The sequence below is a fragment of the Phoca vitulina genome, unplaced genomic scaffold (assembly GCF_004348235.1).
Source record: "Phoca vitulina isolate PV1807 unplaced genomic scaffold, GSC_HSeal_1.0 scaffold15, whole genome shotgun sequence".
NCBI lineage: Eukaryota > Metazoa > Chordata > Mammalia > Carnivora > Phocidae > Phoca > Phoca vitulina.
In genome coordinates, this window is record NW_022589718.1 from 1,607,238 (window position 1) to 1,633,786 (window position 26,549).

Consider the following 26,549-nt stretch of genomic DNA (forward strand, 5'->3'; position numbering starts at 1 on the left):
ACGCTTAACGACTGAGCCACCCAGGTGCTCCTGCTTTTCCAGATTTTAAGAAACCTTTTTCTCTTTTCTCTTAAGGTATCAACAAATTGATAAGATATACCTTTGTGAACAAAGATGAAACATTTACTTTTTCTCCCTACCTAATTCCTCCAGAATTGGAAAGCTCTTGGGTATTCTTTTCATAGCCATATAGTTATTTACAGAGATTCAGTGAGTCTGATCCTTATAACCAGACACCACTGGAAACCTTGGCTATACTACTAAAGCTTTGACCAGCATGTCATATTTGAGAGAGAGATGCACAGACTCAGATATGACCAAACAGCTTTAAAGAACTAAGGCTTAAGTGAAATGTTGGGACCCGGGAGCAAACAGTCAAGAAAGAATTCCTGAGACATCTTCAGTGCAAAAAGAATGGTTTTATTAAAGCATGGGAACAGGACCCATGGGCAGAAAAAGCTACACTGGGTAGTGAGGAGTGACTGATTATATCCTTTCAAGTTGGGAGTTGGTTAGGGAATAGCCTAAGTCCCTAAGGAATTTGGAAGCAAGGCTTCCAGGACCTTGATGGGCTAGCTGTTGTCAGGATAAGGTCATTTACTACTGTCTAGTAAAACCTTAGTCATGAGACTCTTCAGATGGATTATCAGTGGGCCATATGTTTAGAGGATGATTGCTAACATATATCTTGGGGGGGCAGGTAGAGCTAAAGTAAGTTTCTAAGGGATTATGTTAAAGACTTATAGGATCCTGGAGGTTGGGCTAATGTCAAACTAAGGTTGCCTTTTGCCTCTAGCAAAGTATTAACATTGAGGCAGTTGAGTTCCTGGAGGAAGGTCACTCTGCCTGTCCCAAGTACTTGTCAATGGGCTATAAGTTATAGGGAAGTTTAATTTTTTTCCTATATTTCTTTTGCCTTTGTTCTCTACATCAAGGTTGACTTTGCAGAGCCAATAAAGCCTCTTGGAAAAATTGACCTAACACCTTGCTTACAAGGTTCCAGCAAAGTAGCATTAAAAAGAGCTTATATTGGGGCACCTGAGTGGCTCAGTCAGTTTAGCAGGTGACTCTTGATCTCAGCTCAGGTCTTGATCTCAGGGTCGTGAGTTCAAGCCCCATAGTGGGCTCCACACTGGGTGTGAAGCCTACTTAAAATTTAAAAATAAAAAATTTTTATTTTGGGACGCCTGGGTGGCTCAGTCGTTAAGCGGCTGCCTTCAGCTCAGGTCATGATCCCAGGGTCCTGGGATCGAGTCCCACATCGGGCTCCCTCCTCGAGGGGAAGCCTGCTTCTCCCTCTCCCACTCCTGCTGCTTGTGTTCCTGCTCTCGCTATCTCTGTCTCTGTCAAATAAATAAATAAAACCTTAAAAAAAAAAAAAATTTTTTTTAATTTTTTTAAAAAAAGAGCTTATATGGTCCAAAAATAAATATTTTTTTTTAAAGAGAGATGGGGTGTCTGGGTGGTGCAGTCAGTTGAGCATCTGATTCCTGGTTCCGCCTTGGGTTGTGATCTCAGGGTCATGGGATCGGGCCCCGTGCTGGGCTCCACACTCAGCGTGGGGTCTCCTTGGGACTCTCTCTGCCCCTCTTCCCTTTCTCGCTCTTATAAATAAATAAATCTTTAAAAAAATTTAAAAATAAAAGAGGAGAGGGCAACTGGCTGGCTGAGTTGGTAAAGCATGTGGACTCTTGATTTTGGGGTCATGAGTTCAAGCCCCACATTGGGCGTAGAGCTTACTTAAAAATAAATGTTTTTTTAAAAAGTGAAAAAAAACTATAACTAGCTTTTAAAAAGAAAGAGCTTATATGGTCAATCACTATTCTTGGTGCACTTAAGAAAATAATCAGGCAAAGTTTAATGCAAGCAAATTAGTTTTGCTATTAAAATGAGGTTAATTAGGGCGCCTGGGTGGCTCAGTAGGTTAAGCGACTGCCTTCGGCTCAGGTCATGATCCCAGGGTCCTGGGATCGAGTCCCACATCGGGCTCCCTGCTCTGCGGGGAGCCTGCTTCTCCCTCTCCCACTCCCCCTGCTTGTGTTCCCTCTCTCACTGTCTCTCTCTCTGTCAAATAAATAAATGAAATCTTTAAAAAAAATAAAAAAATAAAAAAATAAAAAATAAAATGAGGTTAATTATAGAGAGAAGAAATGTTTACCCCTTCGTCTGTATTAGATTCTAATCCTGTTAACTGTCTTTGAGGTTCCGTTATAAATTGGACTGGATCCTGAATTATTCTAGTTTCCTCAAAAATTTGGCTCTGACTCTCCAAACTAATGTTTCCAATTTTCTCCCAGCCTTCTGATTTGAAATCACCAAGAACAAAGACTGCCCTTGAATCTCCTTGGAAGGGACTCCAGGTCCTCCTCACCACCCAGATGGCAGCCAGACTTCAGGGACTTAAGCCCTGGAAACGCATCTCACTGCTGAGGAAGGCTCCACCTGACATGTGGTCCTACACAAGCACTGGGGACTCCAAATTAAATTGAACAGGAAGAGAAGGAGGGAACATCAAAGTAGAGTGCTTCCTCCCAAGGTGCCAGATCAAGAATTCATACTTTTTTTAAAAAAAGATTTTGTTTATTTATTTGACAGAGACAGACACAGCAAGAGAGGGAACACAAGCAGGGGGAGTGGGAGAGGGAGAAGCAGGCTTCCTGTGGAGCAGGGAGTCCAATGCGGGGCTTGATCCCAGGACCCTGGTATCATGACCTGAGCCGAAGGCAGACGCTTAATGACTGAGCCACCCAGGCGCCCCTGTTTTGTTTTAATCTTCGTGAGATTCATAGGCCACAATTTCAAGGTTTACAGTCTTTAAGTTGGTCATTCTCTTCATTCCTTTCCGATGCTCATGTATTAAGGAAATCACTTGCATGGTGGTTAGTGGCTGCAAACATGTACTGAGACCTTCTGAGAGAATATCACACACCAGGGAGACAACTATGATTATTACAAGCAGCATAATCCCAAGGTCTGGAGTGCATTTCAGAGCTACTTGGGTCCCCAAGACCCAAACCAATCAAAATCAAAATCAACAAAGCCAAAGAAAGACCCTGTTGAAGGAGTCACCTCTGTAAGCCGGGTGGCTTGCTCAGTGATCTTATGTCCGAGTTTCAACTTCCCCAGAAGTATTAATTCAGATGCAGCAGGTTGGTTTGGCCATAGTTCAAGTATCTCTTTTTTTGGCAAAATATAACCAAGAGCTACCCTATTATTAAGAACAACTTTGGACAGAGAGCCTAAGGATCTTTATTGGGCAGCTATTGTCTTAGTAATGGATTTTGCAATATCTTTAAGAGTTAAGGAGGGGCCCACAGTTAGACAGACTAAGAAGCATTCATAATGATAACCACCACAGACAAAGACAGACTCGTTTGGGGCACAAATTACTCCCTGCTGTGGTGGCACGGTTAATGGATTCATTCACAGGGATTGTTTGTATTTGCTGTTCAAGCCAAAGGGCCAGCTAGGTTTCCTCTTAGCCTAAAAGAAAAAGTTGTTCTGAATTCCACAAGCTACCCACCTTAGCAGTGGCCTGGGAGACACAGATGATGGCGTTATCTTTCAGGCCAGTGCCAGAGTATGGGACAGAAAAGGAGGAAGAAAGAGTTTCATGTTTAGAGTATGACGCCTTAGGGCGCCTGGGTGGCTCAGTCGTTAAGCATCTGCCTTCGGCTCAGGTCATGATCCCAGGGTCCTGGGATCAAGGCCCGTGTCATTGGGCTCCCCGCTCCAAGGGGAGCCTGCTTCTCCCTATCCCTCTGCCACTCCCCCTGCTTGTGCTGTCAAATAAATAAATAATCTAAAAAAAAAAGCAAAAACAAAAAAACAAAACAAATCAAAAAACAAGGTGACCTCTGGATACCACACAAAGGATCAACAAAATTTCATGTAAAGCTCCAAGAACTACAGAGCTGAGAGCGGTGTTAGAGCCTTATACTTTGATCACACCTCTCAGTTAAGCTGAGAGTCTGATCAAGAGGTAGAAATTGTTAAAAAGGAGACAAATGGCCCCAAATGGAATCACTTATACTACACCCCACCAAGACTTAATACCTACCCTAACTGCACCTTCACCTCTCAGAAAAGCGACCTTTAAGCAGCCAACAGAACTTCCTGGTCAGCACCAGAAGGTAATCCACTGATGGACCCCTTCCATTACCCCTAGGAGAGCATCCTGGCCTAAAATGCATTCTTTGCTAATAATTTCCTTTTTTCCTCTCCCTCTCTGCCTTTTAAAACCTTTCCTTCTCTGCAGCTTGAGGGAGCTCCTTTCTATTTGCTAGATGGGATACTGGCCGATTCATGAATTATTGAATAAAGCCAATTTGATCTTTACATTTACCCAGATGAGTTTTTGTTCTTTAACACCCCTTCCATCTTGAGGCTCTTCTTAGGATTTGTATCATTTCTTTACATAGCACAGATGTTAAATCCTTTGTCATACCTGTCACAGATACATGTCATGTCATGTTTTCAAATAGTTTTTTAGTTCCCCTTGTTCAGTTTTGATAGTTTTCATTTTCAAATTTATAGTCACTATTTATTGACCTTTTCCTCTGTAATTGTTTTACATATCATCATCCCTTCATAGTTGGAATAAGTAATGCTTTTATTCATATTCCTGAGTCTTTAGTAGTGGTTTGAGTAAAGTTCTTGATTTATGCTTCAACTTCCATACGAATTTCAGACTTTAACAAGTCTTTTTTTTTTTTTTAGTATTTTATTTATTTATTTGACACAGAAAGACACAGCGAGAGAGGGAACACAAGCAGGGGGAGTGGGAGAGGAAGAAGCAGGCGTCCCGCTGAGCAGGGAGCCCGATGCGGGGCTCGATCCCAGGACCCTGGGATCGTGACCTGAGCCAAAAGCAGACACTTAACAACTGAGCCACCCAGGCGCCCCTTTAACAGATCTTAATAATCATCATAAGGATGCAACTCCCAAGCCATCCACTATGACATCTAAATAGAACTTGATGCTCAGTTTCAAGAAAAAGCTGCCAATTTCTGATACTGATGACCTTAGAAATACCAGGGCAACACTCAAGGAGCGTTATATTCAAAACAATGATTCTCTCCTCCTCTCCTGTCTACAATGTCCTGATGAGGACATAAACCAGATAAAGTCACCTTTCAATAAAGCCCGAGTAACTGTGCTGTTTGTATATTAGACTTTTATTTTGTTTCCAAATATTTAATTTCTGGTTCTAGCTCTCTGCTCATGAGTACCTTTGTGGGACAAATTTTTAAAGACATTGTCTATTTATTATTATTTTTTCTAAGTAAACTTGGGTCCTCAAATCAAACGAAAATGGAGTTCTTAGCAGGAAGTTGTCCAGCCCAAACCTGAACTCCAAGCAGCACTAAAAGCCTAGCTGTCCTCTCAGCACAGCTTCATGAAGGTTCTGGAGTAGATCACTTAAGAATATTAATATGTTATCTCTCACTCCACAGAATTACTACTTACAAACCACCTTTTTCTAAAATAAATACCGCTATTAAGTGGTGCTAAAGTACAAAGAAAAAGCACTGCACGAGATCTGTCCCTGACAACTTATGATTGGCCTGATTACGTAACCTCTTAGGGTCCGTTTCCTCCAATACAAAAGGGGAGTAGGGGGGACAGAGTCAGGGGTGGGGAAGGCAGTAACACAAAATGTAATCAGCTAAGATGGTTTTTCAAAATTCATTTTGTCCTTGCCCTACAAGATTCTGGTTGGGAAGGAGGAGCATTCTGAACTACACGCACGGACGCCAAAACCCCCCTATTCTGATACAGAAAAGGGGACTGGGGGGGTGGGGAAGAAAGGCAGGGGATAGGCAGACCTTTCCCCAAACCCTGACCAAACAGTGTTTGTTGCAGTTGACTGATCCCACAATCCCTGAACAAAGCATTCCCTGGAGAGAAGCGGGGGACTACCTCCTCCTGGGGCCCTGGAATCCCCGTTTCGGGGGCTCCAGGAGAGTATTTTTCACCATTTCCCCCGGGGTGTTGGGGGACCAGGCAAATGATGAAAACGCCAGAGGAGCTGAGGGCCGACACTCCCAGCCGCACAGTAGAATCACCCCCAGCAAAGATACCCCGCGCCGCCCCTTCCAGGCCAAGAACCGTGTGCCGTGGCTTCCCAGCAAACCGCACGGCGCCAGCAAACCCAGGCCTCAACTGTCCCTCGCATCACCTTAGCTGTAAAATGTGCCGAAGGGCGCTCGAGACTGGGCTTCGAGTTTCGACAACCAGCTCCTGCGATCAACACCCTCCCCGCGCCCCGCTAGCTGAGTTTTTATTCTACGTCGGACGTTTACTCGGGAGTTCCGTGCCGGCGCGGTAGGAGCCTATCCCCCGCGCAGCTGCGGGCCGGGGCTGCGGCGCTGCGTCCCCCGCAAGCACGGCGGCCCGGCAGGGCAGCGGCCCGCGCTCCAGCTTCCCAGCTTTCCCCCGCGCAGCACGCCACGCCTCAAGTCCTCTGTCCTCTTCGCGGAATGGACTTCGTTTGCGCAGAAGTCCCCGCAAACAGTAAGCTAGAGGAGGACTGGACGTCGGACACACCCCTCTCTTGGCCAGTCCGTCTCTTATTTAGCTTTGCATTGGGGGAGTAAGAGGTCTCCCCACCGAAGGCATTCTACTGTAAGACAGAAGTCGCCTGGAGACCTAGGTGCCCGGCTCGGGGCGTGCGGGCGGCCGGGGGGCGCGGGGCCGCCCCGCTCGGCGACCCTCCCGCGTTTCCCGTTGGGGGGGGCGCTTTTTGGACGTGGGGGTCGGACCCCTCCACGGCACTAGTCCCCCGAGGCCGCGAGGCTAACCCGCGCGGTGTCTGCGCCAACACCGAGAGACTCCCGGCCCGGGGGCGCTCACTACAACGCAAAGGGAACAAAAACTAGTTCCGGAAACGGGCTTTTTTCCGAGCGCTCGCCTGCGGCATTGCCCCGGCCGGGAGGGGGCGGCGCGTCGCCCCGGGGGAGGGGACAGTCGCGCGGCCCGCAGCTGGCCGCGCCCCCCAGCGGAACCCGCGGCAGGAGCGGGGCGCAGCGGTGCGGTGTCCGCCGAGCCGCCCCGGCCGGAGCCGCGGCCCGCACTCACCTCGCGGCGGGGCGGTCTCGGCGTCGCGCTCCGGGGAGCCGCCGGGGGCCAGCAGCGCGGCGCTCAGCACCGACGCCGCCAGCAGCAGCGCGGCCAGCACTCGGCCCGCGCCCCGCGCCCCGTTCATGCCGCCCGCCGCCGCCTCGGCCGCCGCTCCTCTGCCGCCACCGCCGCCGCGCTCCCGGGCCCTGCGCTTCTCCGCGGCGCACGGCCGCGCGCCCGTCATCGCCTCCCTCCCGGCCGCCGTCACCGCCGCCGCCTGACTCACCCGCGGGGGCGGGGGCAAAGCGGGAGCCGGGGGCGGGGCCGCCAGCGCGGGAGGGCTGGGGGGGGGGGTGCGGGGGGCTGCCCCGGCGTCGGACCCGTCCGGCCGCTAGCTCCGCGCGCTGGGGGACGCGGGCACCGTGAGGAGCCGGATCCGCTGCCAGCGCGCCGTGCTCTTTGTCCCGCGGGGAGCGGCCGTCTGCGGCCCACGAGCCACGGCTCCCCAGTCTCTGGCCACTGCCCTGAGCCACAGTCTGCTCAATTCCTGGGTCCAGTCACTCACCGTACAAACGGGCGTTAGTGTCCTCTGCCCCCAGTTCTGGAAATGCCATGGTAAGCAAGACAGGCGGAGTCCCAGCCCCCAAGGCGTTCACCCTCCAGAGGGAGAGATGTGCCGCCAAAGCCACCATGGGGTACCACCACTTTGAAGCTCTTTGTGAGTCTCTGACACAAAGTTAGAAGCACCCCTGTATACCCGGGGAAACTGTCGTACTATATAAGACACGTTCCATAATGCTTGCAGCAGGGTGCTGGGGAATTTCAAAAACCTGTAAACACTCTAAACGTCTATCAGTGGAGAAAATGGGTAAATTGTGGCATAGTATATACAGCTGTAGAAATGATCTAGGGTTACCGGTGTCAACATGGATGAGTCACAAAAATAAGGTTGAGGGCAAAATGCAAGTGACACAAATCCTTTGTAGTAACTTATATGTAAAGTGTGAAGCCAAGAAAAACAATACTGTATGTTGTTTAGGTATATATGCACACGTAATAAAAGTATAGAGACATACATGGAAAGATAAACACTAAATTCAAGTAATGGTTTGGAGTAGGGAGGGAACAAAATGTCATCACAGTGGACTTCGGCTGGCAATGTTTCATTGCTTAACTAGGGTGATAGGCATATGGGTGATCCCTATATATATATATATTTTTTTTTAAGATTTTATTTATTTGGGGCGCCTGGGTGGCTCAGTCATTAAGCGTCTGCCTTCGGCTCAGGTCATGATCCCGGGGTGGGATCGAGCCCCGCATCGGGCTCCCTGCTCGGCGGGAAGCCTGCTTCTCCCTCCTCCACTCCCCCTGTTTGTGTTCCCTCTCTCGCTGTCTCTCTCTCTCTCTGTCAAATAAATAAATAAAATCTTTAAAAAAAATAAAAAATAAAAAAAGATTTTATTTATTTGTCAGAGAGAGAGCACAAGCAGGGGGAGCGGTAGGCAGAGGAGAAGCAGGCTCCCGATGGATGCTTAACCAACTGAGCCAACCAGGCGCCCGCCCCCCATATTATTTTTTAATATTTCTCTGTATGTCTGAATTACCAGACAATTTTTTAAAGCTACAATACAGTATGATGAGTGCTATGTTGGTAGAAGAACAAGATGCTAAGATAGCATTTGACAGAAGCACCTAAGCTAGTCTGGGAAGATTCCCAGGAAGACTGACATTTAAAGCAAGTTTGACGGTTGTTAACCAGGACAAGGGAGGAAGTGTTCCTAACAGAAAGAACAGCCTTTGCACAGGCTCAGAGAAAGCAGGGCCCAGTGCAGGAACCCAGTATGACTGAAGCAGAATTCTGTGACAGAGCTAGTCAATGGAATTGAGTTTGGGTGGGCGCCTGGGTGGCTCAGTTGTTAAGCGTCTGCCTTTGGCTCAGGTCATGATCCCAGGGTCTTGGGATTGAGTCCCCTATCGGGCTCCCTGCTCAGCAGGGAGCCTGCTTCTCCCTCTGCCCCTTCCCCTCCCCCTGGTTGTTCTCTCTCTTTCTCTCTCTCTTGCAAAAGTAAATAAATAAAATCTAAAAAAAAAAAAAAAAATGAGTTTGGGCTTCTTCCTAAGGACCCTAGCAAGCTGTTGATGAGCTTTAAAGTGGAGAATAACTTTCAGGAAAATAATGGTCATGGACTGTCTCACAAAGGTCAGTCACATTATTTTTCTCAGAGAAAACAAGCCTCTATGCCTGAATGTCAGGGGGAAAAAATCAGTTACTCCCTCTTTCTTCTTTGCCCCACTGTTCAGAATCTCAAGACTCAAGGGACAGTGGTTTCTAAGCCGTCTGGCAAGACCTTTGCCAACAAGTTGTCTACTGTCCAGCAGCTGCTTGTGGTCCCCACAGAACCAGAATGGGCCACAGGGGCCACTGGATAGATGTATCCTTCTCTCTCCTCTCCTTGAGGACAGCTTTTTCAGCTTTGTCCCAATCCTCCATGGCCAGGAGAGTCTGGAGTTCCTGTCTTAGAGCAGCGCTTCGCTGTCTAACTGGAGCACCCTTCCACCAGATACCTCATGGCTCCTTCCCTCACTTTATTCAGGTCTCAGCTCAACTGTTAGCTTTTCAAGGAGGCCTTCCCCATTACCTTTATCTAAAACTAAAACTTCCTCTCTCCCTGTATCTCACTGTATCTGCTTTGTTTTCTTTGTTGTACTCATCTCTACCTGACATTATAATGTATATTTGTTTATCTGTTTCTCTTGCACTAGAATGTAAGCTCCATGAAGTCAAGAAGTTTGTCCTGAGGGCAAGAACCTTCTCTGTTAGGCTATGATGCACTAATGAAAAACCCCTAAATCTCTTGGCTTATCTCAACAGAAGTTCATTTCTTGCTCACATTTATGCCCAATGCTTCATTCCAACAGGAGCTTCTACCACTCCTGCACCAGTGAAAACATAATGTAGCAGATCCCACACTGGCTCTTAAAGCTCCTTCCCTAAAGAGATGGCTGTGGTTTGCATTCACATTTTACTGTCCAAAGCAAGTCATATGGCCACAGGCAATGAACATGTGCAGAAAAGTAAAAAAAAAAACCCACAGGAGGAAATTCAATACCTATCCAACTCTCAGCAAACTAGGAATAGAAGGGAATTTCTTCAATCTGATAAAGGGCATCTATGAAAAACAGCACTAACATGACACTTGGAGGACTGAATGCTTTCCTCCTACGATCAGGAACAAGGCAAGATTGTCTGCCCTTACCATTTCTACTCAACATTGTCCTGGAGGTCTTAATCAGTGCAATAAGGCAAGAAAAAGAAATTAAAAGCTTACACATTATATTTATTCAGAGATGGCATGATTGTATATGTGGAAAATCTTAAGGAATCTAAAAAAAAAAAAAAAAAAAACTACTAGAAATCCTAAGTGAATTCAGCAAGGTCACAGAACTCAAAGTCAATATACAAAACTCTATTTTTATATTCCAGACATAAACAATTGGAACTTGACATTTTTTTTTTTTTTTTTTTAAAGATTTTATTTATTTATTTGACAGAGACACAGCAAGAGAGGGAACACAAGCAAGGGGAGTGGGAGAGGGAGAAGCAGGCTTCCCGCAGAGCAGGGAGCCCGATGCGGGGCTCGATCCCAGGACCCTGGGACCATGACCTGAGTCGAAGGCAGACGCTTAACGACTGAGCCACCCAGGCGCCCCTTGACATTTTTAAATAGCATTTACAATAGAGTTTTTTAAATGAATACATAGCAGTAAATTTAATAAAACTTCAGGCTTGAACATAGAAAACTATAAAACATTGATGAGGAAAGTTAAAGAAGACCTAACTAGTTGGAGAGAAATACCATCTTCATACATTAAAAGAATCATTGCTGTTAAGATGCCAATTCTGTCCAAATCAATCAGTCCCAATCAAAATTCCAGCAGGTTGTTTTCGGGTTGTTTTTGTTTTTGTTTTTTTGCATGTGTGAAGAAACTAACAAATGATTCCAAAATGTATATGGAAATGCAAAGGGCCTAGAATAGCCAGAATTATTCTGAAAAAGAACAAACTTGCAGGAATTGCATTATCTGATTTCAAGATTTATTATAAAGCTATAGTAATCAAGATAGTGTGGGGTTTTTTTGGGATGCCTGGGTGGCTCAGCCGGTTAAGCGTCTGCCTTCGGCTCAGGTCATGATCTCAGGGCTTAAGTGTCTGCCTTCAGCTCAGGTCATGATCTCAGGGCTCTGGGATGGAGTCCCACATTGGGCTCCTTGCTCAGCGAGGAGCCTGCTTCTCCCTCTCCCTCTGCCATGCCCCCTGCTTGTGCTCTCTCTCTCTCCCTCTCTCTCTACAAATAAATAAATAAAATCTTTAAAAAAAAAAAAAAAAGATGGGGCGCCTGGCTGGCTCAGTTATTAAGCATCTACCTTCAGCTCGGGTCATGATCCCAGAGTCCTGGGATCGAACCCCGCGTTGGGCTCCCTGCTCAGTGGGAAGCCTGCTTCTCCCTCTCCCTCTCCCCCTGCTTGTGTTCCCTCTCTCACTGTGTCTCTCTGTGTCAAATAAATAAATAAAATCTTTAAAAAAATAAAAATAAATTAAATAAAATAAATAAAAATTTAAAAAAATAAAAAAGATAGTGTGTTTTTGGTGTAAGGATAATACAGATCAGCGGAATAGGATAGAGAGCCTAGAAATAAACACACAACTGGGTTTTCACCACGTTGCCAAAGGAATTTAATAGGGGGAAGGATATTCTTTTCAACAAATGATGCTACAATTAAATGATTCACCCTGACCCTTACCTCATACCACATACCAAAACAAAACAAACAAACAAACCCCCACAAAACAAACAAAAGAATAGATTAAAGACCAAAACATAGATGCTGAAACTATAAAACTTCTGGAAGAAAATACAGGAGAAAATATTTATGACCATGGATTAGGCAAAGATTTCTTTTTCTTTTCTTTTTATCCCCTCTGTATAATGTTTATTAAAAGAAGAACCAGTTAGATATTGGGTGAAAGATTTCTTAAATAGTACATAAACCATTTTTAAAAAATTAAAGACCCCAAAAAACACACAAAAACTAAAGACACTGTTAAGAAAAACAAAAGGAGGAGTGCCTGGATGGCTCGGTCAGTTAAGCGTCTGCCTTCAACTCGGATCATGATCTCAGGATCCTCCAATTGAGCCCAGCATCAGGCCACAGGTCCGGCTCCCTGCTCAGTGGGCAGTCTGCTTCTCCCTCTGCCCGTCTCCCCAACTCCTGATTTCTCTCTCAAGTAAATAAATAAAATCTTAAAAAAAAAATAAAATCTTTTAAAAAAAGGTATATATTATATTGTATGGTTCCATTTATTTGAAACTCTGGAAAATAAATTCTAACCTTTCTAGGAAAAAAGCAGAGTTCTATCCTGGAGCCAGCAGTGGGGGAAGGAGTGAACATGATGGGACACATAGGAAATTCCAGGAGATAGAAATGTTTTGTGTTTCATCTGTAGGGGTGGTGACATGAGTACATAAATGTATCAAAACTCACTGAGGTGTGCCTGGGTGGCTCAGTCGGTTATTTGTCTGCCTTTGGTTCAGGTCATGCCTGGGTCCTGGGATCGAGCCCCCCGTTGGGCTCCCTGCTCCACGGGGAGCCTGCTTCTCCCTTTCCCTCTGCCTGCCGCTCCCCCTGCTTGTGCTCTCTCTCTCTCTGTCAAATAAATAAATAAAATCTTTATTTAAAAAAAAAAAAAAGACACTTTTCAAGAAAGTAAAAAGACAACCAATTAAATGTGAGAAAATATTTGCAAATAATATATCTGATAAGGTACTTGTATACAAAATATATAAAGAACTACAACTCAACAACAAGAACAACAAAACAACCTGAGTTTAAAATGGGCAAAGAAGAAAATGGGGGAAAGGGTCTGAAGAGATATTTCTTCGAGAAAGATACACAAATAGCCAGTGAGCACAGGAAAAAAAATGCTCAATATCATTAGTCATCAGGAAAATGTAAGTCAAAGCTACAATGATCCCTGTTCATGGATTGGAAGGCAATATTATTAAGATGTCAGTGCTACCCAAAGTCATCTACAGATTCAACGCAATATCTATCAAAATCCCAATGGCATTTTTTGCAGAAATAGTAAAGGCCATCGAAAATTTAGATGGAATCACAGGGACACCAAATAGCCAAAACAATATTGAAAAAAAGAACAAAGCTGGTGGTTTCACATTTCTGGATGTCAAAACTACAAAGCTATGGTAATCAAAACAGTTTGGTACTGGCATAAAGACAGAGATATAGACCAATGAAATGGAATAGAAAGCCCAGAATCAACTCACATATTTGGTCAAATAATTTTCAACATGGGAAAGAACAACATTTTCAACAAATGATGTTGGGGAAATTGGATATCTACATGCAAAAAGCCTAGAAGTTGGGCCCTGTCTTACACTGTCTACAAAATTAACTCAAAATGGATCCAAGACCTAAATGTAAGAGCTAAAACTATAAAATTCTTAGAAGAAAATATAGGGGAATAGCTTCATGACATTAAATTTAGCAGTGAATTCTTAGGGATGACATCAACAGCAAAGACAACAAAAGAAAAGATAAATTGGTCTTTATCAAAATTAAAACTTTTGTGCATCAGGGGACATGATCAGTAGTGAAAAGGCAACCATGGAATGGGAGAAAATATTTGCAAATCATATATCTGATAAGGGATTAATATCCAGTGTATATAAAGAACTCCTACAACTCAACAACAACAAAACAGGCAATCCAATTTTAAAATGGGCTAAGAACTTGGATAGGCATTTCTCCAAAGAAAACATACCAATGGCCAATAAGTACATGAAAAGATGTTCAACATTACTAATCATTAGAGAAATGCAAATGAAAACCACGAGATACCACTTCATATGCATTATGATGGCTAATAAAACAAACAACAACAACAATAAGCCCAGGAAATAACAAGTATTGACAAAGATGTGGAGAAATTGGAATCCTTATGTATACTGCTGGCGGGAATGTAAGATGGAGTAGCTCTTTGGAATATAGTATGGCAGTTCCTAAAAAACTAAACCTAGAATTACCATATGATCCAGAATTCCACTTTTGGGTAAATACCCAAAAGAAATAAAAGCAGGGACTCAAAACAAATATCTGCACACTCATGTTTATAATAGCATTATGTTGGTGCAGGGACTCATGGAGGTGGAGAAGGGGTTGAGTTAGTGTTTGTTGAGTACAGAGTTTCAGTTGAGGAAGATGAAAGCAGGCTCTGAAGATGGATGGTGGTGATGGCTGAACAACAATGTGAATATATTTAATTCTACAAAACTACATATTTAAAAATGGTTAAAATGATAATTTTTTTGTAAATTTTGCTATAAAAAGGGAGGGGTAAACCATCCTGGAAGAAAGCTATTTCTATTTTACATAGAAGAATTGAAGATCTGGGAGTGCCTGGGTGGCTCAGTCAGTTAAGCATCTGCCTTTGGCTCAGGTCATGACCCCAGGGTCCTGGGATCGAGTCCCACATCCAGCTCCTTGCTCAGTGGAGAGACTGCTTTTCCCCCCACCCGCCACTCATGCTCTCTCTCATTCTCTCTCCCTCACTGAAGGAAATAAATAAAATCTTAAAAAAAAAGAAAAGAAAAGAAATGAGGATCTGTGAGATTATTTTCACAGTTAAGGACATTCAAATTGCAAGTTTGAGAGACCACCTCTAAAAATATATTAAATTAAACCCACCCCAAAGAAAGACCACAATAAGATGCCCACGTCATACCCATTAGGATGGCTATAATCAAAAAGTCAGCTAATGTAGAGAAATCTGAACTCCCACATGTTGCTGAAGGGAATGTAAAATGGTGTAGCTTCTTTGGAAAATAGTCTGTTTAATGGCAGTTCTTCAGATGATTAAACAGAGAATTACTATATGACTCAGTAATTCCACTCCTGGATGTATAGCAAGAGAAATAAAAACAAAAAATTTGCATGCAAATACTTTACCAGCATTATTCATAACAGGCCAAAGTGGAAACAACCCTATCTATCAATGGAATAAAGGATAAACAATATGTGGTCTATCCATGCAATAGAATATTACTTGACCATAGAAAAGAATGAAATAATGATACATGCCACAATTTGGATAAACCTTGAAAACATGCTGAGTGAAAAAAGCCAGGCACAAGAGTCCACATAGTATATGAGTCCAATCATATGAAGTCTAGAATAAAGGAACTCATAGACATGGAAAATAGATTAGTGGTCACTTAGGGGTAGAGGTTGGGAGGAATGGGAGGATAGGGGATTCTAGCTAATGGGTGTAGGGTTTCTTTTTGAGGTGATGAAAATGTTCTGATTCTTTTTCAGCTTTATTGAGGTAAACTGACAAATAATTGAAAATAAAAGTGTGTATGTTTAAAATGCACAACATGATGATTGGACATATGTATACTTTGTGAAGTGATATCATAATCAGGTTAATTAATACATCCATCACCTCACATGGGTACTTTTTTTTTTCCCCTTTGTAGTGACAACATTTAAGGTCTACTCTCTTATAAAGCTTCAAGTATGGGGCGCCTGGGTGGCTCAGTCGGTTAAGCATCTGCCTTCGGGTCAGGTCGTGATCCCAGGGTCCTGGGACTGAGTCCCACATCGGGCTCCCTGCTCAGCAGGGAATCTGCTTCTCCCTCTACCCCTTCCCGTTGCTTGTGATCTCTCTCTCAAATAAATATATAAAATCTTTAAAAAAAAAAAAAAAAGCTTCAAGTACAGTATAGTCCCCATGCCTTTTATCACATCCCCAGGGCTTATTCATCTTGTAACTGAGGCTTGTACCCTTTGACCAGCATCTCCCCATCTCCTCCGACCCCAACCCCCCCAGCTCCTGGCAATCACCACTCTACTCTCTATGAGTTTGATTTCTTTAAAATCAATATTCCACATACAAGTGAGATCATGCAGTATTTGTCTTTCACTGCTGGCTAATTTCACTTGGCATAATGTCCTCTAGATTCATCCCTGTTGTTGCTGATTGTAGGATTTCCTTCTTTCTCATGGTTGAAAAATGTTACATTATATTATACATTATATTATATACATGTTACATATAGTTTGTTATGGTTACAGTTATATATAGTTATGAATGGTTATACATATATATATACACACATATATATACACACACACACACACATCTTCTTTATCCATTAATCTGTCCATTGACGGACAGCTAGATTGTTTCTATATCTTGGCTATTGTGAATAACATTGCAATAAACATGGGAGTACAAATATCTCTCTGAGATACTGTTTTTGTTTCCTTCAGCTATATACCCAGAAGTGGGATCCCTGGGTCATACAGTATTTCTGTTTTGAAAACTTTTTTTTTTGAGAGATAGAGTGCAAGCAGGGGTGGGGGGGCAGAGAGAAAGAATCTTAAGCAGGCTCTATGCTCAGCGCAGAGACCAAGGGGGCTCAATCTCATGACCCTGAGATCTGCACCTGAGCAGAAATCAAGAGTCTGACACTTAACCTACTGAGCCACCCAGGCGCCCCTCTATTTTTAATTTTCTGAAGAGCCCCCACACTGTTTTCCATAGTGGCTGCACCAATTTACATTCCCACCAACAGTGTACAAGAGTCCTCTTTTCTCCACATCCTCCCCAACACATTTTATCTATTTCTATTGTCTGTTTTATAAAAACTATTCTAACAGTGTGAAGTGATATCTCACTGTGGTTTTGATTTGCATTTCCCTGATGATGAGTGATGTTGAGCACCTTTTTATGTATCTCTTGGTCATTTGTAGATCTTCTTTGGAGAAATGTCTTTCAAGTCCTTTGCCCATTTAAAAATCTGATTATTTGATTTTTTTGTTTATATATTTTGGATATTAACCCTTTATCAAATACATGGTTTGCAAATATTTTTGCCCATTCTGTAGGTTGCCTTTACATCTTCTCAATTGTTTCCTTTGCTGTGCAGAAACTTTTCAGTTTGTTGTAGTTCCACTTGTTTATTTTTGCTTTTGCTGCCTGTGTTTTTGACATCGTATTAAAAAAATCACTGCCAAGACCAATGTCAAGGAGCTTTTCCCCTGTTTTCCCCTAGGAGTCTTATGATTTCAAGTCTTACATCTAAGTCTTAAATTCATGTTGAGTTCATTTTCATGAGTGATGTAAAACGGGGGCCATTTCCATTCTTCTGCATGTGCCGGTCCAGTTTTCCCAACACCATTTATTGAAGAGACTCTCCTTTCCCCACTGTGTATTCTTGCTGCCCTTGTCAAAGATTAACCATATATGCCTTGGTTTATATCTGGGCTTTCTGTTCTGCTCCATTGGTCTATATGTCTGTTTTTATGCCTGTACTGTACTGTTTTATACAAGTTTTACAACGTAGTTTGAAATCAGGAATCGTGGTGTCTCCACCTTTATTTCTCAAGATTGCTCTAGCTATTTGGGGTCCTTTGTGATTCCATACAAATTTTAGAATTTTTTTTCTATTTCTCTGAAGACTGCCATTGGAATTTTTATAAGAATTGCATTGAATCTGTGGATCACTTTGGACATTTTAACAATATTAATTCTTTTACCCCATGAACACGGGGTATCTTTCATTCATTCGTGTCCTCCTCAATTTCTTTCATCAATGTCTTATTATTTTCAGTGTACAGGCCTTTCACCTCCTTGGTTAAATTTATTTAAGTATCTCATTGGTTTTGATGCTATCGTAAATGGATTGTTTTCTTAATTTTCCCTTCTGAATTTGTTAGTGTATAGAAATGCAACTGAGAGTAACCTAAGCATCAACTCTGTGAAGGACAGTCGCTGGTGTCTTGGTCTTCCTGGCATCTTTACTGCCCTCTGGTGAGGCTACTGTGGTTTCTGCAGTGAGCTCCCATAAAGAGAACATAGTCTGTTCCAGGCCTCAGGCACTAAGGATATGCTTAGCTTCAAAAACGACAAATTTGATAAGAGTGTCCAGACCAAGAAAATTAAGGCAAACCTTCATAATGGAGTATGTCAGCACTGTAAAGAAGTTCTTGAATGATGTGCAAAACACAGCAAATACAAACCATTTTCAAAGCCTTAAAAATGTGTTAAATGTTTACAAAAGACAGTGAAGTATTCTTATAATGTGTAGACCATGTGTCTGTGAATGTGAAGTTCGTGCAAAATGTGTAAAAAAAGAAGATACTGTTATTCTGTTTAATAAAGAAACAGAAAAGGGGCACCTGGCTGGCTCAGTTGGCAGAGCGTGCGACTCTTGATCTCAGGTTCATGTGTTCAAGGCCTATTTTGGGTGTAGAGCTTACAGAAAAGAAAGAAAAAGAAAGAGAAAGAAAGAAAAAGACAAAACATATTGAAAATAATCTAAATTCCAACCATAGAAGAAACTGCAGAAGAAATGAAGATGATTTACATTTTGAAATGGATCTATACACAGAAAATGACAATAAACTGATTAATATATTAAAATCAGTTTGAAAAATGAAATTCTGACCAACTTTTGACTTTAAGGGTTTTACAAAAAACAAAAACAACAAAAAAACACAACACTGCTAAATCCTAATGAGGAAATTGGAATAGCCTATAGAAAGTAGGCAAAATTTATACATGGACAGTATAAATTGTGTATGATATTTGAATAATTATAAAACTTTCATCCAGAGTTTACTTATAATAAAGTTCAAAGTAGCATATGTTAGAATGAAATGAACATTGAATGCCAAAATGAATATGAAGCATCGTATTGTAGTTCGTGGGAATTATTTAGAATAGACTACCTAACAGCAACTAAGCCAGAAAAGCAAAATGGGAAAATGTGGGTGTGCTTGCAAGAAGGGGTCCTGTTGACTCGGGGGTTTTGGGTGCGGAGCCAGAAATTTCAGTGGGAGGTAAACCTCTTACTTGGGATACAAGTAAGATATTGGATATTTCTCTAGAGAGAAATCTTCCAGTCACCTGACTGGTGTCACAGTAATATGCCTGGCTGTGAGCATGGCAAGGGAGGAGTTTGTGGGGTGGAGTGGAAAATGCCAGTGAGGGGTCTTACCATCCTTTCTGTAGTCTCAGGCAATCCCTCCATTTTCATGATTGAATCTTAGATATGTTACATCTGGGGTTCCCATTTAGCTCTTTAGTTTGCTTTTCCCCTAGAAATTGTCTTTTCTTTCCGTGAAGCATAGAGAGGTGGTATCCTGTCTATACGTCAGGCTTGTGAAGGCAGTCTGGAGTCTAACTCTTCTGTATAAGAACTTTCAACCAATTCTTGTGGCTTTCAGCCCACTCCTTACTCTCACCTTCCAAGGAACTTGGCCTCTCCAATTTTAGAGCCTTTCCAGAATTCTGAGGCACAAATGGGTCTTGCTTCATGTTTGGCCTTATGTCGCTTATACCTGTTTATTTCTTTACTGTCATTCTAACTTGGTTTCAGAAGGAAGCAGAGATAAATGTGTGTGATCCATCTATGGTTAAACACATGATAAACATGATAAAAACCAATGGTCTCCTTTTTTTTTTTTTTTAAGATTTTATTTTTAAGTAATCTCAACACCTGACATGGGGCTCAAACTCACAACCCCAAGATCAAGAGCTGCATGCTCTAACAACTGAGCCAGCCAGGCACTGCCCCCCCATGGTCTGCTTTTATTTATTTTTTTAAGATTTTATTTAGGGCGCATGGGTGGCTCACTCAGTTAAGCGTCTGCCTTTGGCTTGAGTCATGATCCCAGGGTTCTGGGATTGAGTCCTGCGTCAGGCTCCCTGCTCAGTGGGGAGCCTGCTTCTCCCTCTTCTCTTCACTCAGGCTCTCTCTCCCTATCTCTGTCTCTGTCTCTCCCTCTCAAGTAGATGGATAAAATCTTTAAAAAAAAAACAGGATTTTATTTATTTATTTGAGAAAGGCAGAGTGCAAGCGGGGTTAGGGAGAGGGACAAGCGACTCTGTGCTGAGCATGGAGCCCAACATAGGGCTCAGTCTCACGACCCTGAGATCCTGACCTGAGCCAAAATCAAGAGTCAGACGCTTAACCAACTGAGCCACCCAGGCGTCCCTTAAAGTAAGAGAGAACATAGCTGTGCCTGCCCCCCTGGAAATTTTAAATGATAATCTGCAAGAAAAAATCAATTTACTTGGTTTTACAGGAATATACCATTATTTAATGTGAGCTATACACACATACTATATGCCTGTGTTTTATGATCCATGTAATATATGGTCACTTTACATAATTGAACTATATTAACCTAGTAGTGATGGAGTGAATCCTGACATAATTATGCAAATACTAGTCCTTAAATAATCCAAATAGTCCTGGGAAAAAAATTATGAAATCCCTATTGGAGGGATGTGGTGAGAGCCTTATAAAAGCCTAAGCTACCTAATTTGAAAACAAAATAAGTAAAAATTAACCCTCAAAAATTTACTCATAAGAAAATTCTACCACCTGGAACAGTTTGAATTGATTTTTGACAATTTATGACTTCCTTCAATTTCTAAGAACCCATTTAAAAGGTTAATAACAATTGTCAGGCTAAAGAAAAAAAAGAACACAGTCTAGCATAGGCTATAGTTTACATATTATACATATAGTTTTTTACCCTTTATTTTTTTTTTTTTAAGATTTTTTATTTATTTGACAGAGAGAGAGAGACAGCCAGAGAGGGAACACAGCAGAGGGGGCGGGAGAGGGAGAAGCAGGCTTCCCGCAGAGCCAGGAGCCCGATGCGGGGCTCGATCCCAGGACGCTGGGATCATGACCTGAGCCGAAGGCAGACGCTTAACGACTGAGCCACCCAGGTGCCCCAGTTTTTCACCCTTTAAGGAAAAAAATAAACCCAAGGTGAAGGGGGTACCCTGTGAGCTTCAGAGTTGAGGTTCAGAGTTCCTGTCCTCTTTAGCTATCTGCCTATTTCCAAATTTCTGAATATAACCTTTGGCAATGATCCTGCTGCCTTTAGCCACCCTGTGGCTACAAGAACTTCTGGTCGTCAGAACTGCCTTTAGGGAGAAAAAAAAAAAAAAACTGCCCTTAGAAATTTCGAGGTCAGAGGTGATCCTGGAGCCCAAGAACACTCTAAAGGGCTCTCCACAGTCACAAACTAGTCCTGTCCATTTATTATAGAAGAGAACAACAACAACAACAACAAAACTCTGGAAAAACTGCTGTTTTCATAGGCACTAGGTCCTTTGCAGAGGTAAAAATACAGTACTGTGCCTTATCCATGTGAAATACTCCATAACCAATCACTTGGAATTGGGAGTGAATGAATCAAATTTTCTTTCCAGAGGAGTTAATTCCAGGTAGTAAAACTCTGATTCGTGCTTAAGGTATAAATAAAACACTACACTTGGATGCAGTGCTCTTGCTGACTTCCTTTCTCAGAGTTCTGATCCCAAACTACATTTTCGAGCTCCAAAGAATCTAAGTTATTTCCTTCATTTTGTTTATCCTCACAAAAGATTACAAAAGGGTAGGAAAGCATGATTCCACATTTTAAATTAACCTTAAATGATCAAAACTCAGGCGAGAATAGTGATTACTGAAATTGAGTGATGTTTATCACTCGGCATCAGGGAAATACAAATCAAAACCTCAATGAGATACCACCTCACACCAGTCAGAATGGCTAAAATTAACAAGTCAGGAAATGACAGATGTTGGCGAGGATGCGGAGAAAGGGGAACCCTCCTAAACTGTTGGTGGGAATGCAAGCTGGTGCAGCCACTCTGGAAAACAGTATGGAGGTTCCTCAAAAAGTTGGAAATAGAGCTACCCTACGATCCAGGAATTGCACTACTGGGTATTTACCCCAAAGATACAAATGTAGTGATCCGAAGGAGCACATGCACCCCAATGTCCACAACTGCCAAACCATGGAAAGATCCTAGATGTCCATCAACAGATGAATGGATAAAGAAGATGTGGTGTATATATACAATGGAATATTACATAGCCATCAAAAAAAGAAATCTTGCCATTTGCAATGACATGGATGGAACTAGAGGGTATTATGCTAAGTGAAATAAGTCAATCAGAGAAAGACAAGTATCATATGATCTCACTGATATGAGGAATTTGAGAAACAAGACAGAGGATCATAGGGAAGGGAGGGAAAAATGAAACAAGACAAAACCAGAGAGGGAGACAAACCATAAGAGATTCTTAATCTCAGGAAACAAACTGAGGGTTGCTGGAGTGGAGGGGGGTGGGAGGGATGGGGTGGCTGGGTGATGGACATTGGGGAGGGTATGTGCTATGGTGAGCGCTGTGAATCGCGTTAAGACTGATGAATCACAGACCTGTACCCTGAAACAAATAATACATTATATGTTAATTAAAAAAAAAGAAATTGAGTGATGTTTATTTTTAAAATAAATAAAGGTGGGGGGTACAAAGAGGACCTTTCTGCAGAGAGCTGCAGATGAGCTTTCCACCTCGCTCCCATCTGCACGTGTCTCCTTTGTGAACAGCCCCGTGTTCTGTCTCTGCTGAATCATTAACAATCACTGGATGCCCCCAGAGGCTTGGAGTGTTTGTAGCATCACATGAGATAATGAGAAAGCCCATTATAAACCTATAGGTCGGTGCTGATTTTTTTTTTTTTAACATTTGGAATGGGTAAGCAGGGAGAGAGCCCTGAATCCTGGCTATGCTTTGAGAATGGCTCACCTCATTGGTCTCCCCTCCTGATCATGCTTCTACAGAGTGCCAGGCAGCTAACTGGGCAATGAACTCCCCATCTCGGCTTTAGCTAGGCTGTAACTTGCTCTTAGGGTTTTGCAGTTCTTTGGGTACTGAATTATGTCTGAGTACAAGCTAATGACTGAACCCTGACAGGCCAGATCCTGGTTGGCATCTGGGACTGCCATGATGAAGCATCGGAGAGAACTTAACACAAGCACAGTGGAGGAAATGGCTCCCACCGACGCTCTCATTTTAGAAACCAGTTAGTCTGAGGCCACACAATGAATCAGAGGCGGGGCTGGTATTAGAACTCGGGTCTTCTGGCCCTAACACAGTGCCCCTTCCCCCACACCATGCTGTTTATTTTAGCTCTGCTGTCAATATTTCAAAACAAATTTGTTTAGCCTGATGATTTTGCTCCAATGCAAAGTCCAAAAGCAAAGAAAAACCTTCAAACAAGAATTATATCATGAATAGGGTAATACGACCAACAACTCCACACAATAACCACCTACACCAAGTGAAGAGAGTCATAAGGGATACACAGCCTTGGCACGGAGGTGGGTTTTTTTCCCTCAGCTTTATTGAGATATAATTCACATACCATAAAATTTGTCCTTTTATACAATTCAGTTACTTAACACATTCAGAGTTCTACAACTATCACTATATAATTTCAAAACATTTTCATCACCCCAAAAAGAAACTCTGTACTCACTAGCAAGTACTCCCCATTCTCCACCCCTGACCCCCTGCCAGCCACTAATCTACTTTCTATTTGTATGCATTTGTCTGTTCCGGACATTTCATATAAATGGAAGCATATATACAACGTGTGGTCTTTTGTGACCGGCTTCTTTCAATCAGAATGTTTCCAAGGTTCATCTATGTTGGAATATATATCAGTACTTCATTCCTTTTCATGGCTGAGTAATATCTTATTGTATGGATATACACATTTTCTTTATCCATTTACCGGTTGATGAACATTTGGGTTATTTCCATCTTTCGTCTATTATGAATGTCACTATGACTGTTCATGTACAAGATTTTTCGTAGACAGACATGTTTTCAATTGTCTTGGGTAAATACCTGGAGCGGAATTGCTGGGTCATGGCAACTCTATTTTTAACTTTTTGGGCAACTGCCAGACTGTTTTCCAAAGCAGCTGCACCATATGACATTTCTACCAGAGCGTTCCAATTCCCCACATCCTCGACAACACTTGTTATTGCCCATCCTCTTGATCACAGCCATCCTGGCTGGCTGTGGCAGAATTTTTATAACAAAAAGTGACAGTTAAAATACTCTAGGGAAGCATACTCTCTGATCAACCATATGACCCAATCAGCCCCACAAGTGGTAAAATAGGACATAATACTAATTATACTGCCCTATCCTACCGCCTGTAGTACCCTCCCTAACAGTTAAGGACGGTGGCTCTCAAAATGTAGTCCCAAGACCAGCAGCACCAGTTAGAAATGCAAAGTCTCAGACTCTGCCCCAGACCTACTGAGTCAGAGACTCTGCAGTGGGACCCAGTTCCCTATGATTCTGGTGATTCTGACACCTGCTCAAGTTCAAGGGAAGGCAACATCTGTTGCAGGGCATCTTTGCCCCCAATGTCAGCTTTAACCACCTTATTAGTGGTGATTAATACACACCAAATCCATCATCCTCTGCAAATGAGGATGGCAGTGACCAAGAAAGAACTTTCTAAAGGATTCCATCATGCAACTCAAGTGGAAGGGTTTGACATTTTCCAGTGATGAGTGATATTGATATAAATTGTTCACAATAATTAATTCTGGACACAGACAACCTAGCTGGAAGGTAAACAGGAATTTCATAAGCACCATCCAAGGCGGTAACATAATTTCCCTCATACTTGCTGTCCTAAATATTCCTTGTCCATTCAAATCTTCAAAGAGCATGCTATCATAGTCCTTTAGGTTTCTGGAAAGAGGATGGCATAAGAATTTCACATTCATTAAAATAAACATTTAAACAGTCATTTAAAATACTAAAGATGGCCTCAACAATACCGTGTGAAACAGATCGCAAATACTCCTGTGGCCCTGGCCATGTTGATTACCACCTAAAAAAATGAGGAAAACAATTCTTTGGAAAGCTACTGCATGTTTCTTTCATATCCTGCCATTTAGAAACCTTTTCTATATACATTTCCTACGAGCTTACAGACTCAGTAATTAGGGCAAGAAAAGCCTCTTTGTGGCTACATATTTGTTACTTCCTTCAGCTATGGCTAGATTCACTGCTTCTCTCCTCTGCAGCCGGGAGTGATCAGCGTGAGTGAGGCCGAACTTCAGCCAAACCCAGTGTGCCCTCAGCAGCTTCCACCCCGGTCCCCGGGAGGTGAACACCACTCACGTGTGCATGCGGATGCAGAGGAAGGACCTCTCCGTCAGGGCAAGAATTGCTACAACTCTTCCATTTGTTCCCTAAAACCTGTCCTTCACTGAGAAGGACACTGGTTTCTATAGCATTTCTCTTGTCTGGGACATCACAGTATCTCTGAGTAAATTCAAAACCTTCTTGTAAGTGTCTAGAATATCCTGAGCCGTGGGTCGCTCTGCAGGAGTCTGGCTCTTACAGGCTTTATGAATATCAAACAAATGAAACCGGACCATATCGCTCCCTTCAACGTGCCCCAAAAGGAAACTAGAGACGTCTGGAATCTTCCAGATGTCAATCTTCTCGTCATAGGAGGGCATGAGGTCATCGTCAAAAGGCGTGTCTTCCCCAAAGGGCCACAGCTGCTCTGGAGCCACGAAGTCCCCGTGCAGCTCCCGGTGGCCACACTTGACCAACGTCCTGGAGCTGCGGTTCACCAGGGGCAAGGCGTCCAGGTCGTTCACCACGAGGCTGAAGTTACTGGTCAGCAGATACTGCGACAGCGTCTTGGGCAGGTCGCTGGAGTCGCACATGACCCGCGTGCCCAGGGGGCTGTGGTGCAAGTAGTGGATGATGCTGACGTAGTCCACGGCCATCTGCAGCCTGCGCTGCCACGTGTTCACGTTCTGGTACTTGGAAAGGTTTAGCGTTGCTTCCAGATTGCTCAAGGAGCCCAAGGGGTAATACTCGGTCAGGATGGTGTTGTCGTCCTCACAGTAGCCGAGCAGGGTGACCACGTGTTTACTCTGCAGACCTTTCAGCATCTGCAGCCCGTGCAGGAAGTCGTCTTTCATCTCCAGACTCGTGAGCCTCGAGAGCGCCACTTTGCGCTCCTTCCACTCAGACAGAAAGACCTGAGACAAAGCCACAGAGAACATCAGCCCCGAAACCGTCCCCTGTGTCAGTGAGCTCCAAGCCCCCCAACAAGTGCCGGGGGTGGGACGGAGAATGCAGAAACGAGGGTGACACAGACCAGTCCCGGAGAGGCGCTCGGTCTGGTTCCGAAGGCTCACTGATCAGCAAACACGGGCACCCGGTGCGGAAGGCAGGGCAGGCCCGGGATGGAGGCAGGTGAGGGTGCCGACGGCCATCGGCAGAGGGTGCTGGAAGGCTCCTGGGAGTTGGTCTAGAGGATGACTAGGGCTGGCAGGGTGGATGTGGAGAATGGGAAGTGCATCCCCAGGAGAGGGGCCTGCAGGATAAAGGCTTGGACTGGCAAACTGACCAAAAGCTCCAAACACCTGCAGCACAAACGGATTGGGGGGGGGGGGGGGGGGGGAGGGGAGACGACTGGGAAAGTGGTGAGTCAAGCCCAGCCAGCCCACCACACATCACAGTATTACCTCCTCATCTTTC

General features: G+C 43.4%; 1 protein-coding gene across 9 annotated transcripts in view; it reads right to left on the reverse strand.

Annotated features, from left to right (window-relative positions):
* The window catches only part of LOC116637790 (heparan-alpha-glucosaminide N-acetyltransferase), an 85,977-nt gene that overhangs the window by 38,392 nt on the left and 21,036 nt on the right, over positions 1-26,549 (reverse strand). For 6 of the 9 annotated variants that reach the window (XM_032413294.1, XM_032413295.1, XM_032413296.1 and 3 more), the window contains one exon: positions 23,340-26,047. The exons of 1 other annotated variant lie outside the window; for it this stretch is intronic. In XM_032413294.1, the coding sequence (XP_032269185.1) occupies positions 25,277-26,047 (771 nt within the window). In that variant the 3' untranslated portion in view covers positions 23,340-25,276. Of the gene's footprint in view, positions 1-7,080; positions 7,307-7,627; positions 7,822-23,339; positions 26,048-26,549 lie in introns of those variants that run through there. 2 more of the 9 variants (XM_032413289.1, XM_032413290.1) reach the window with 2 other exon arrangements.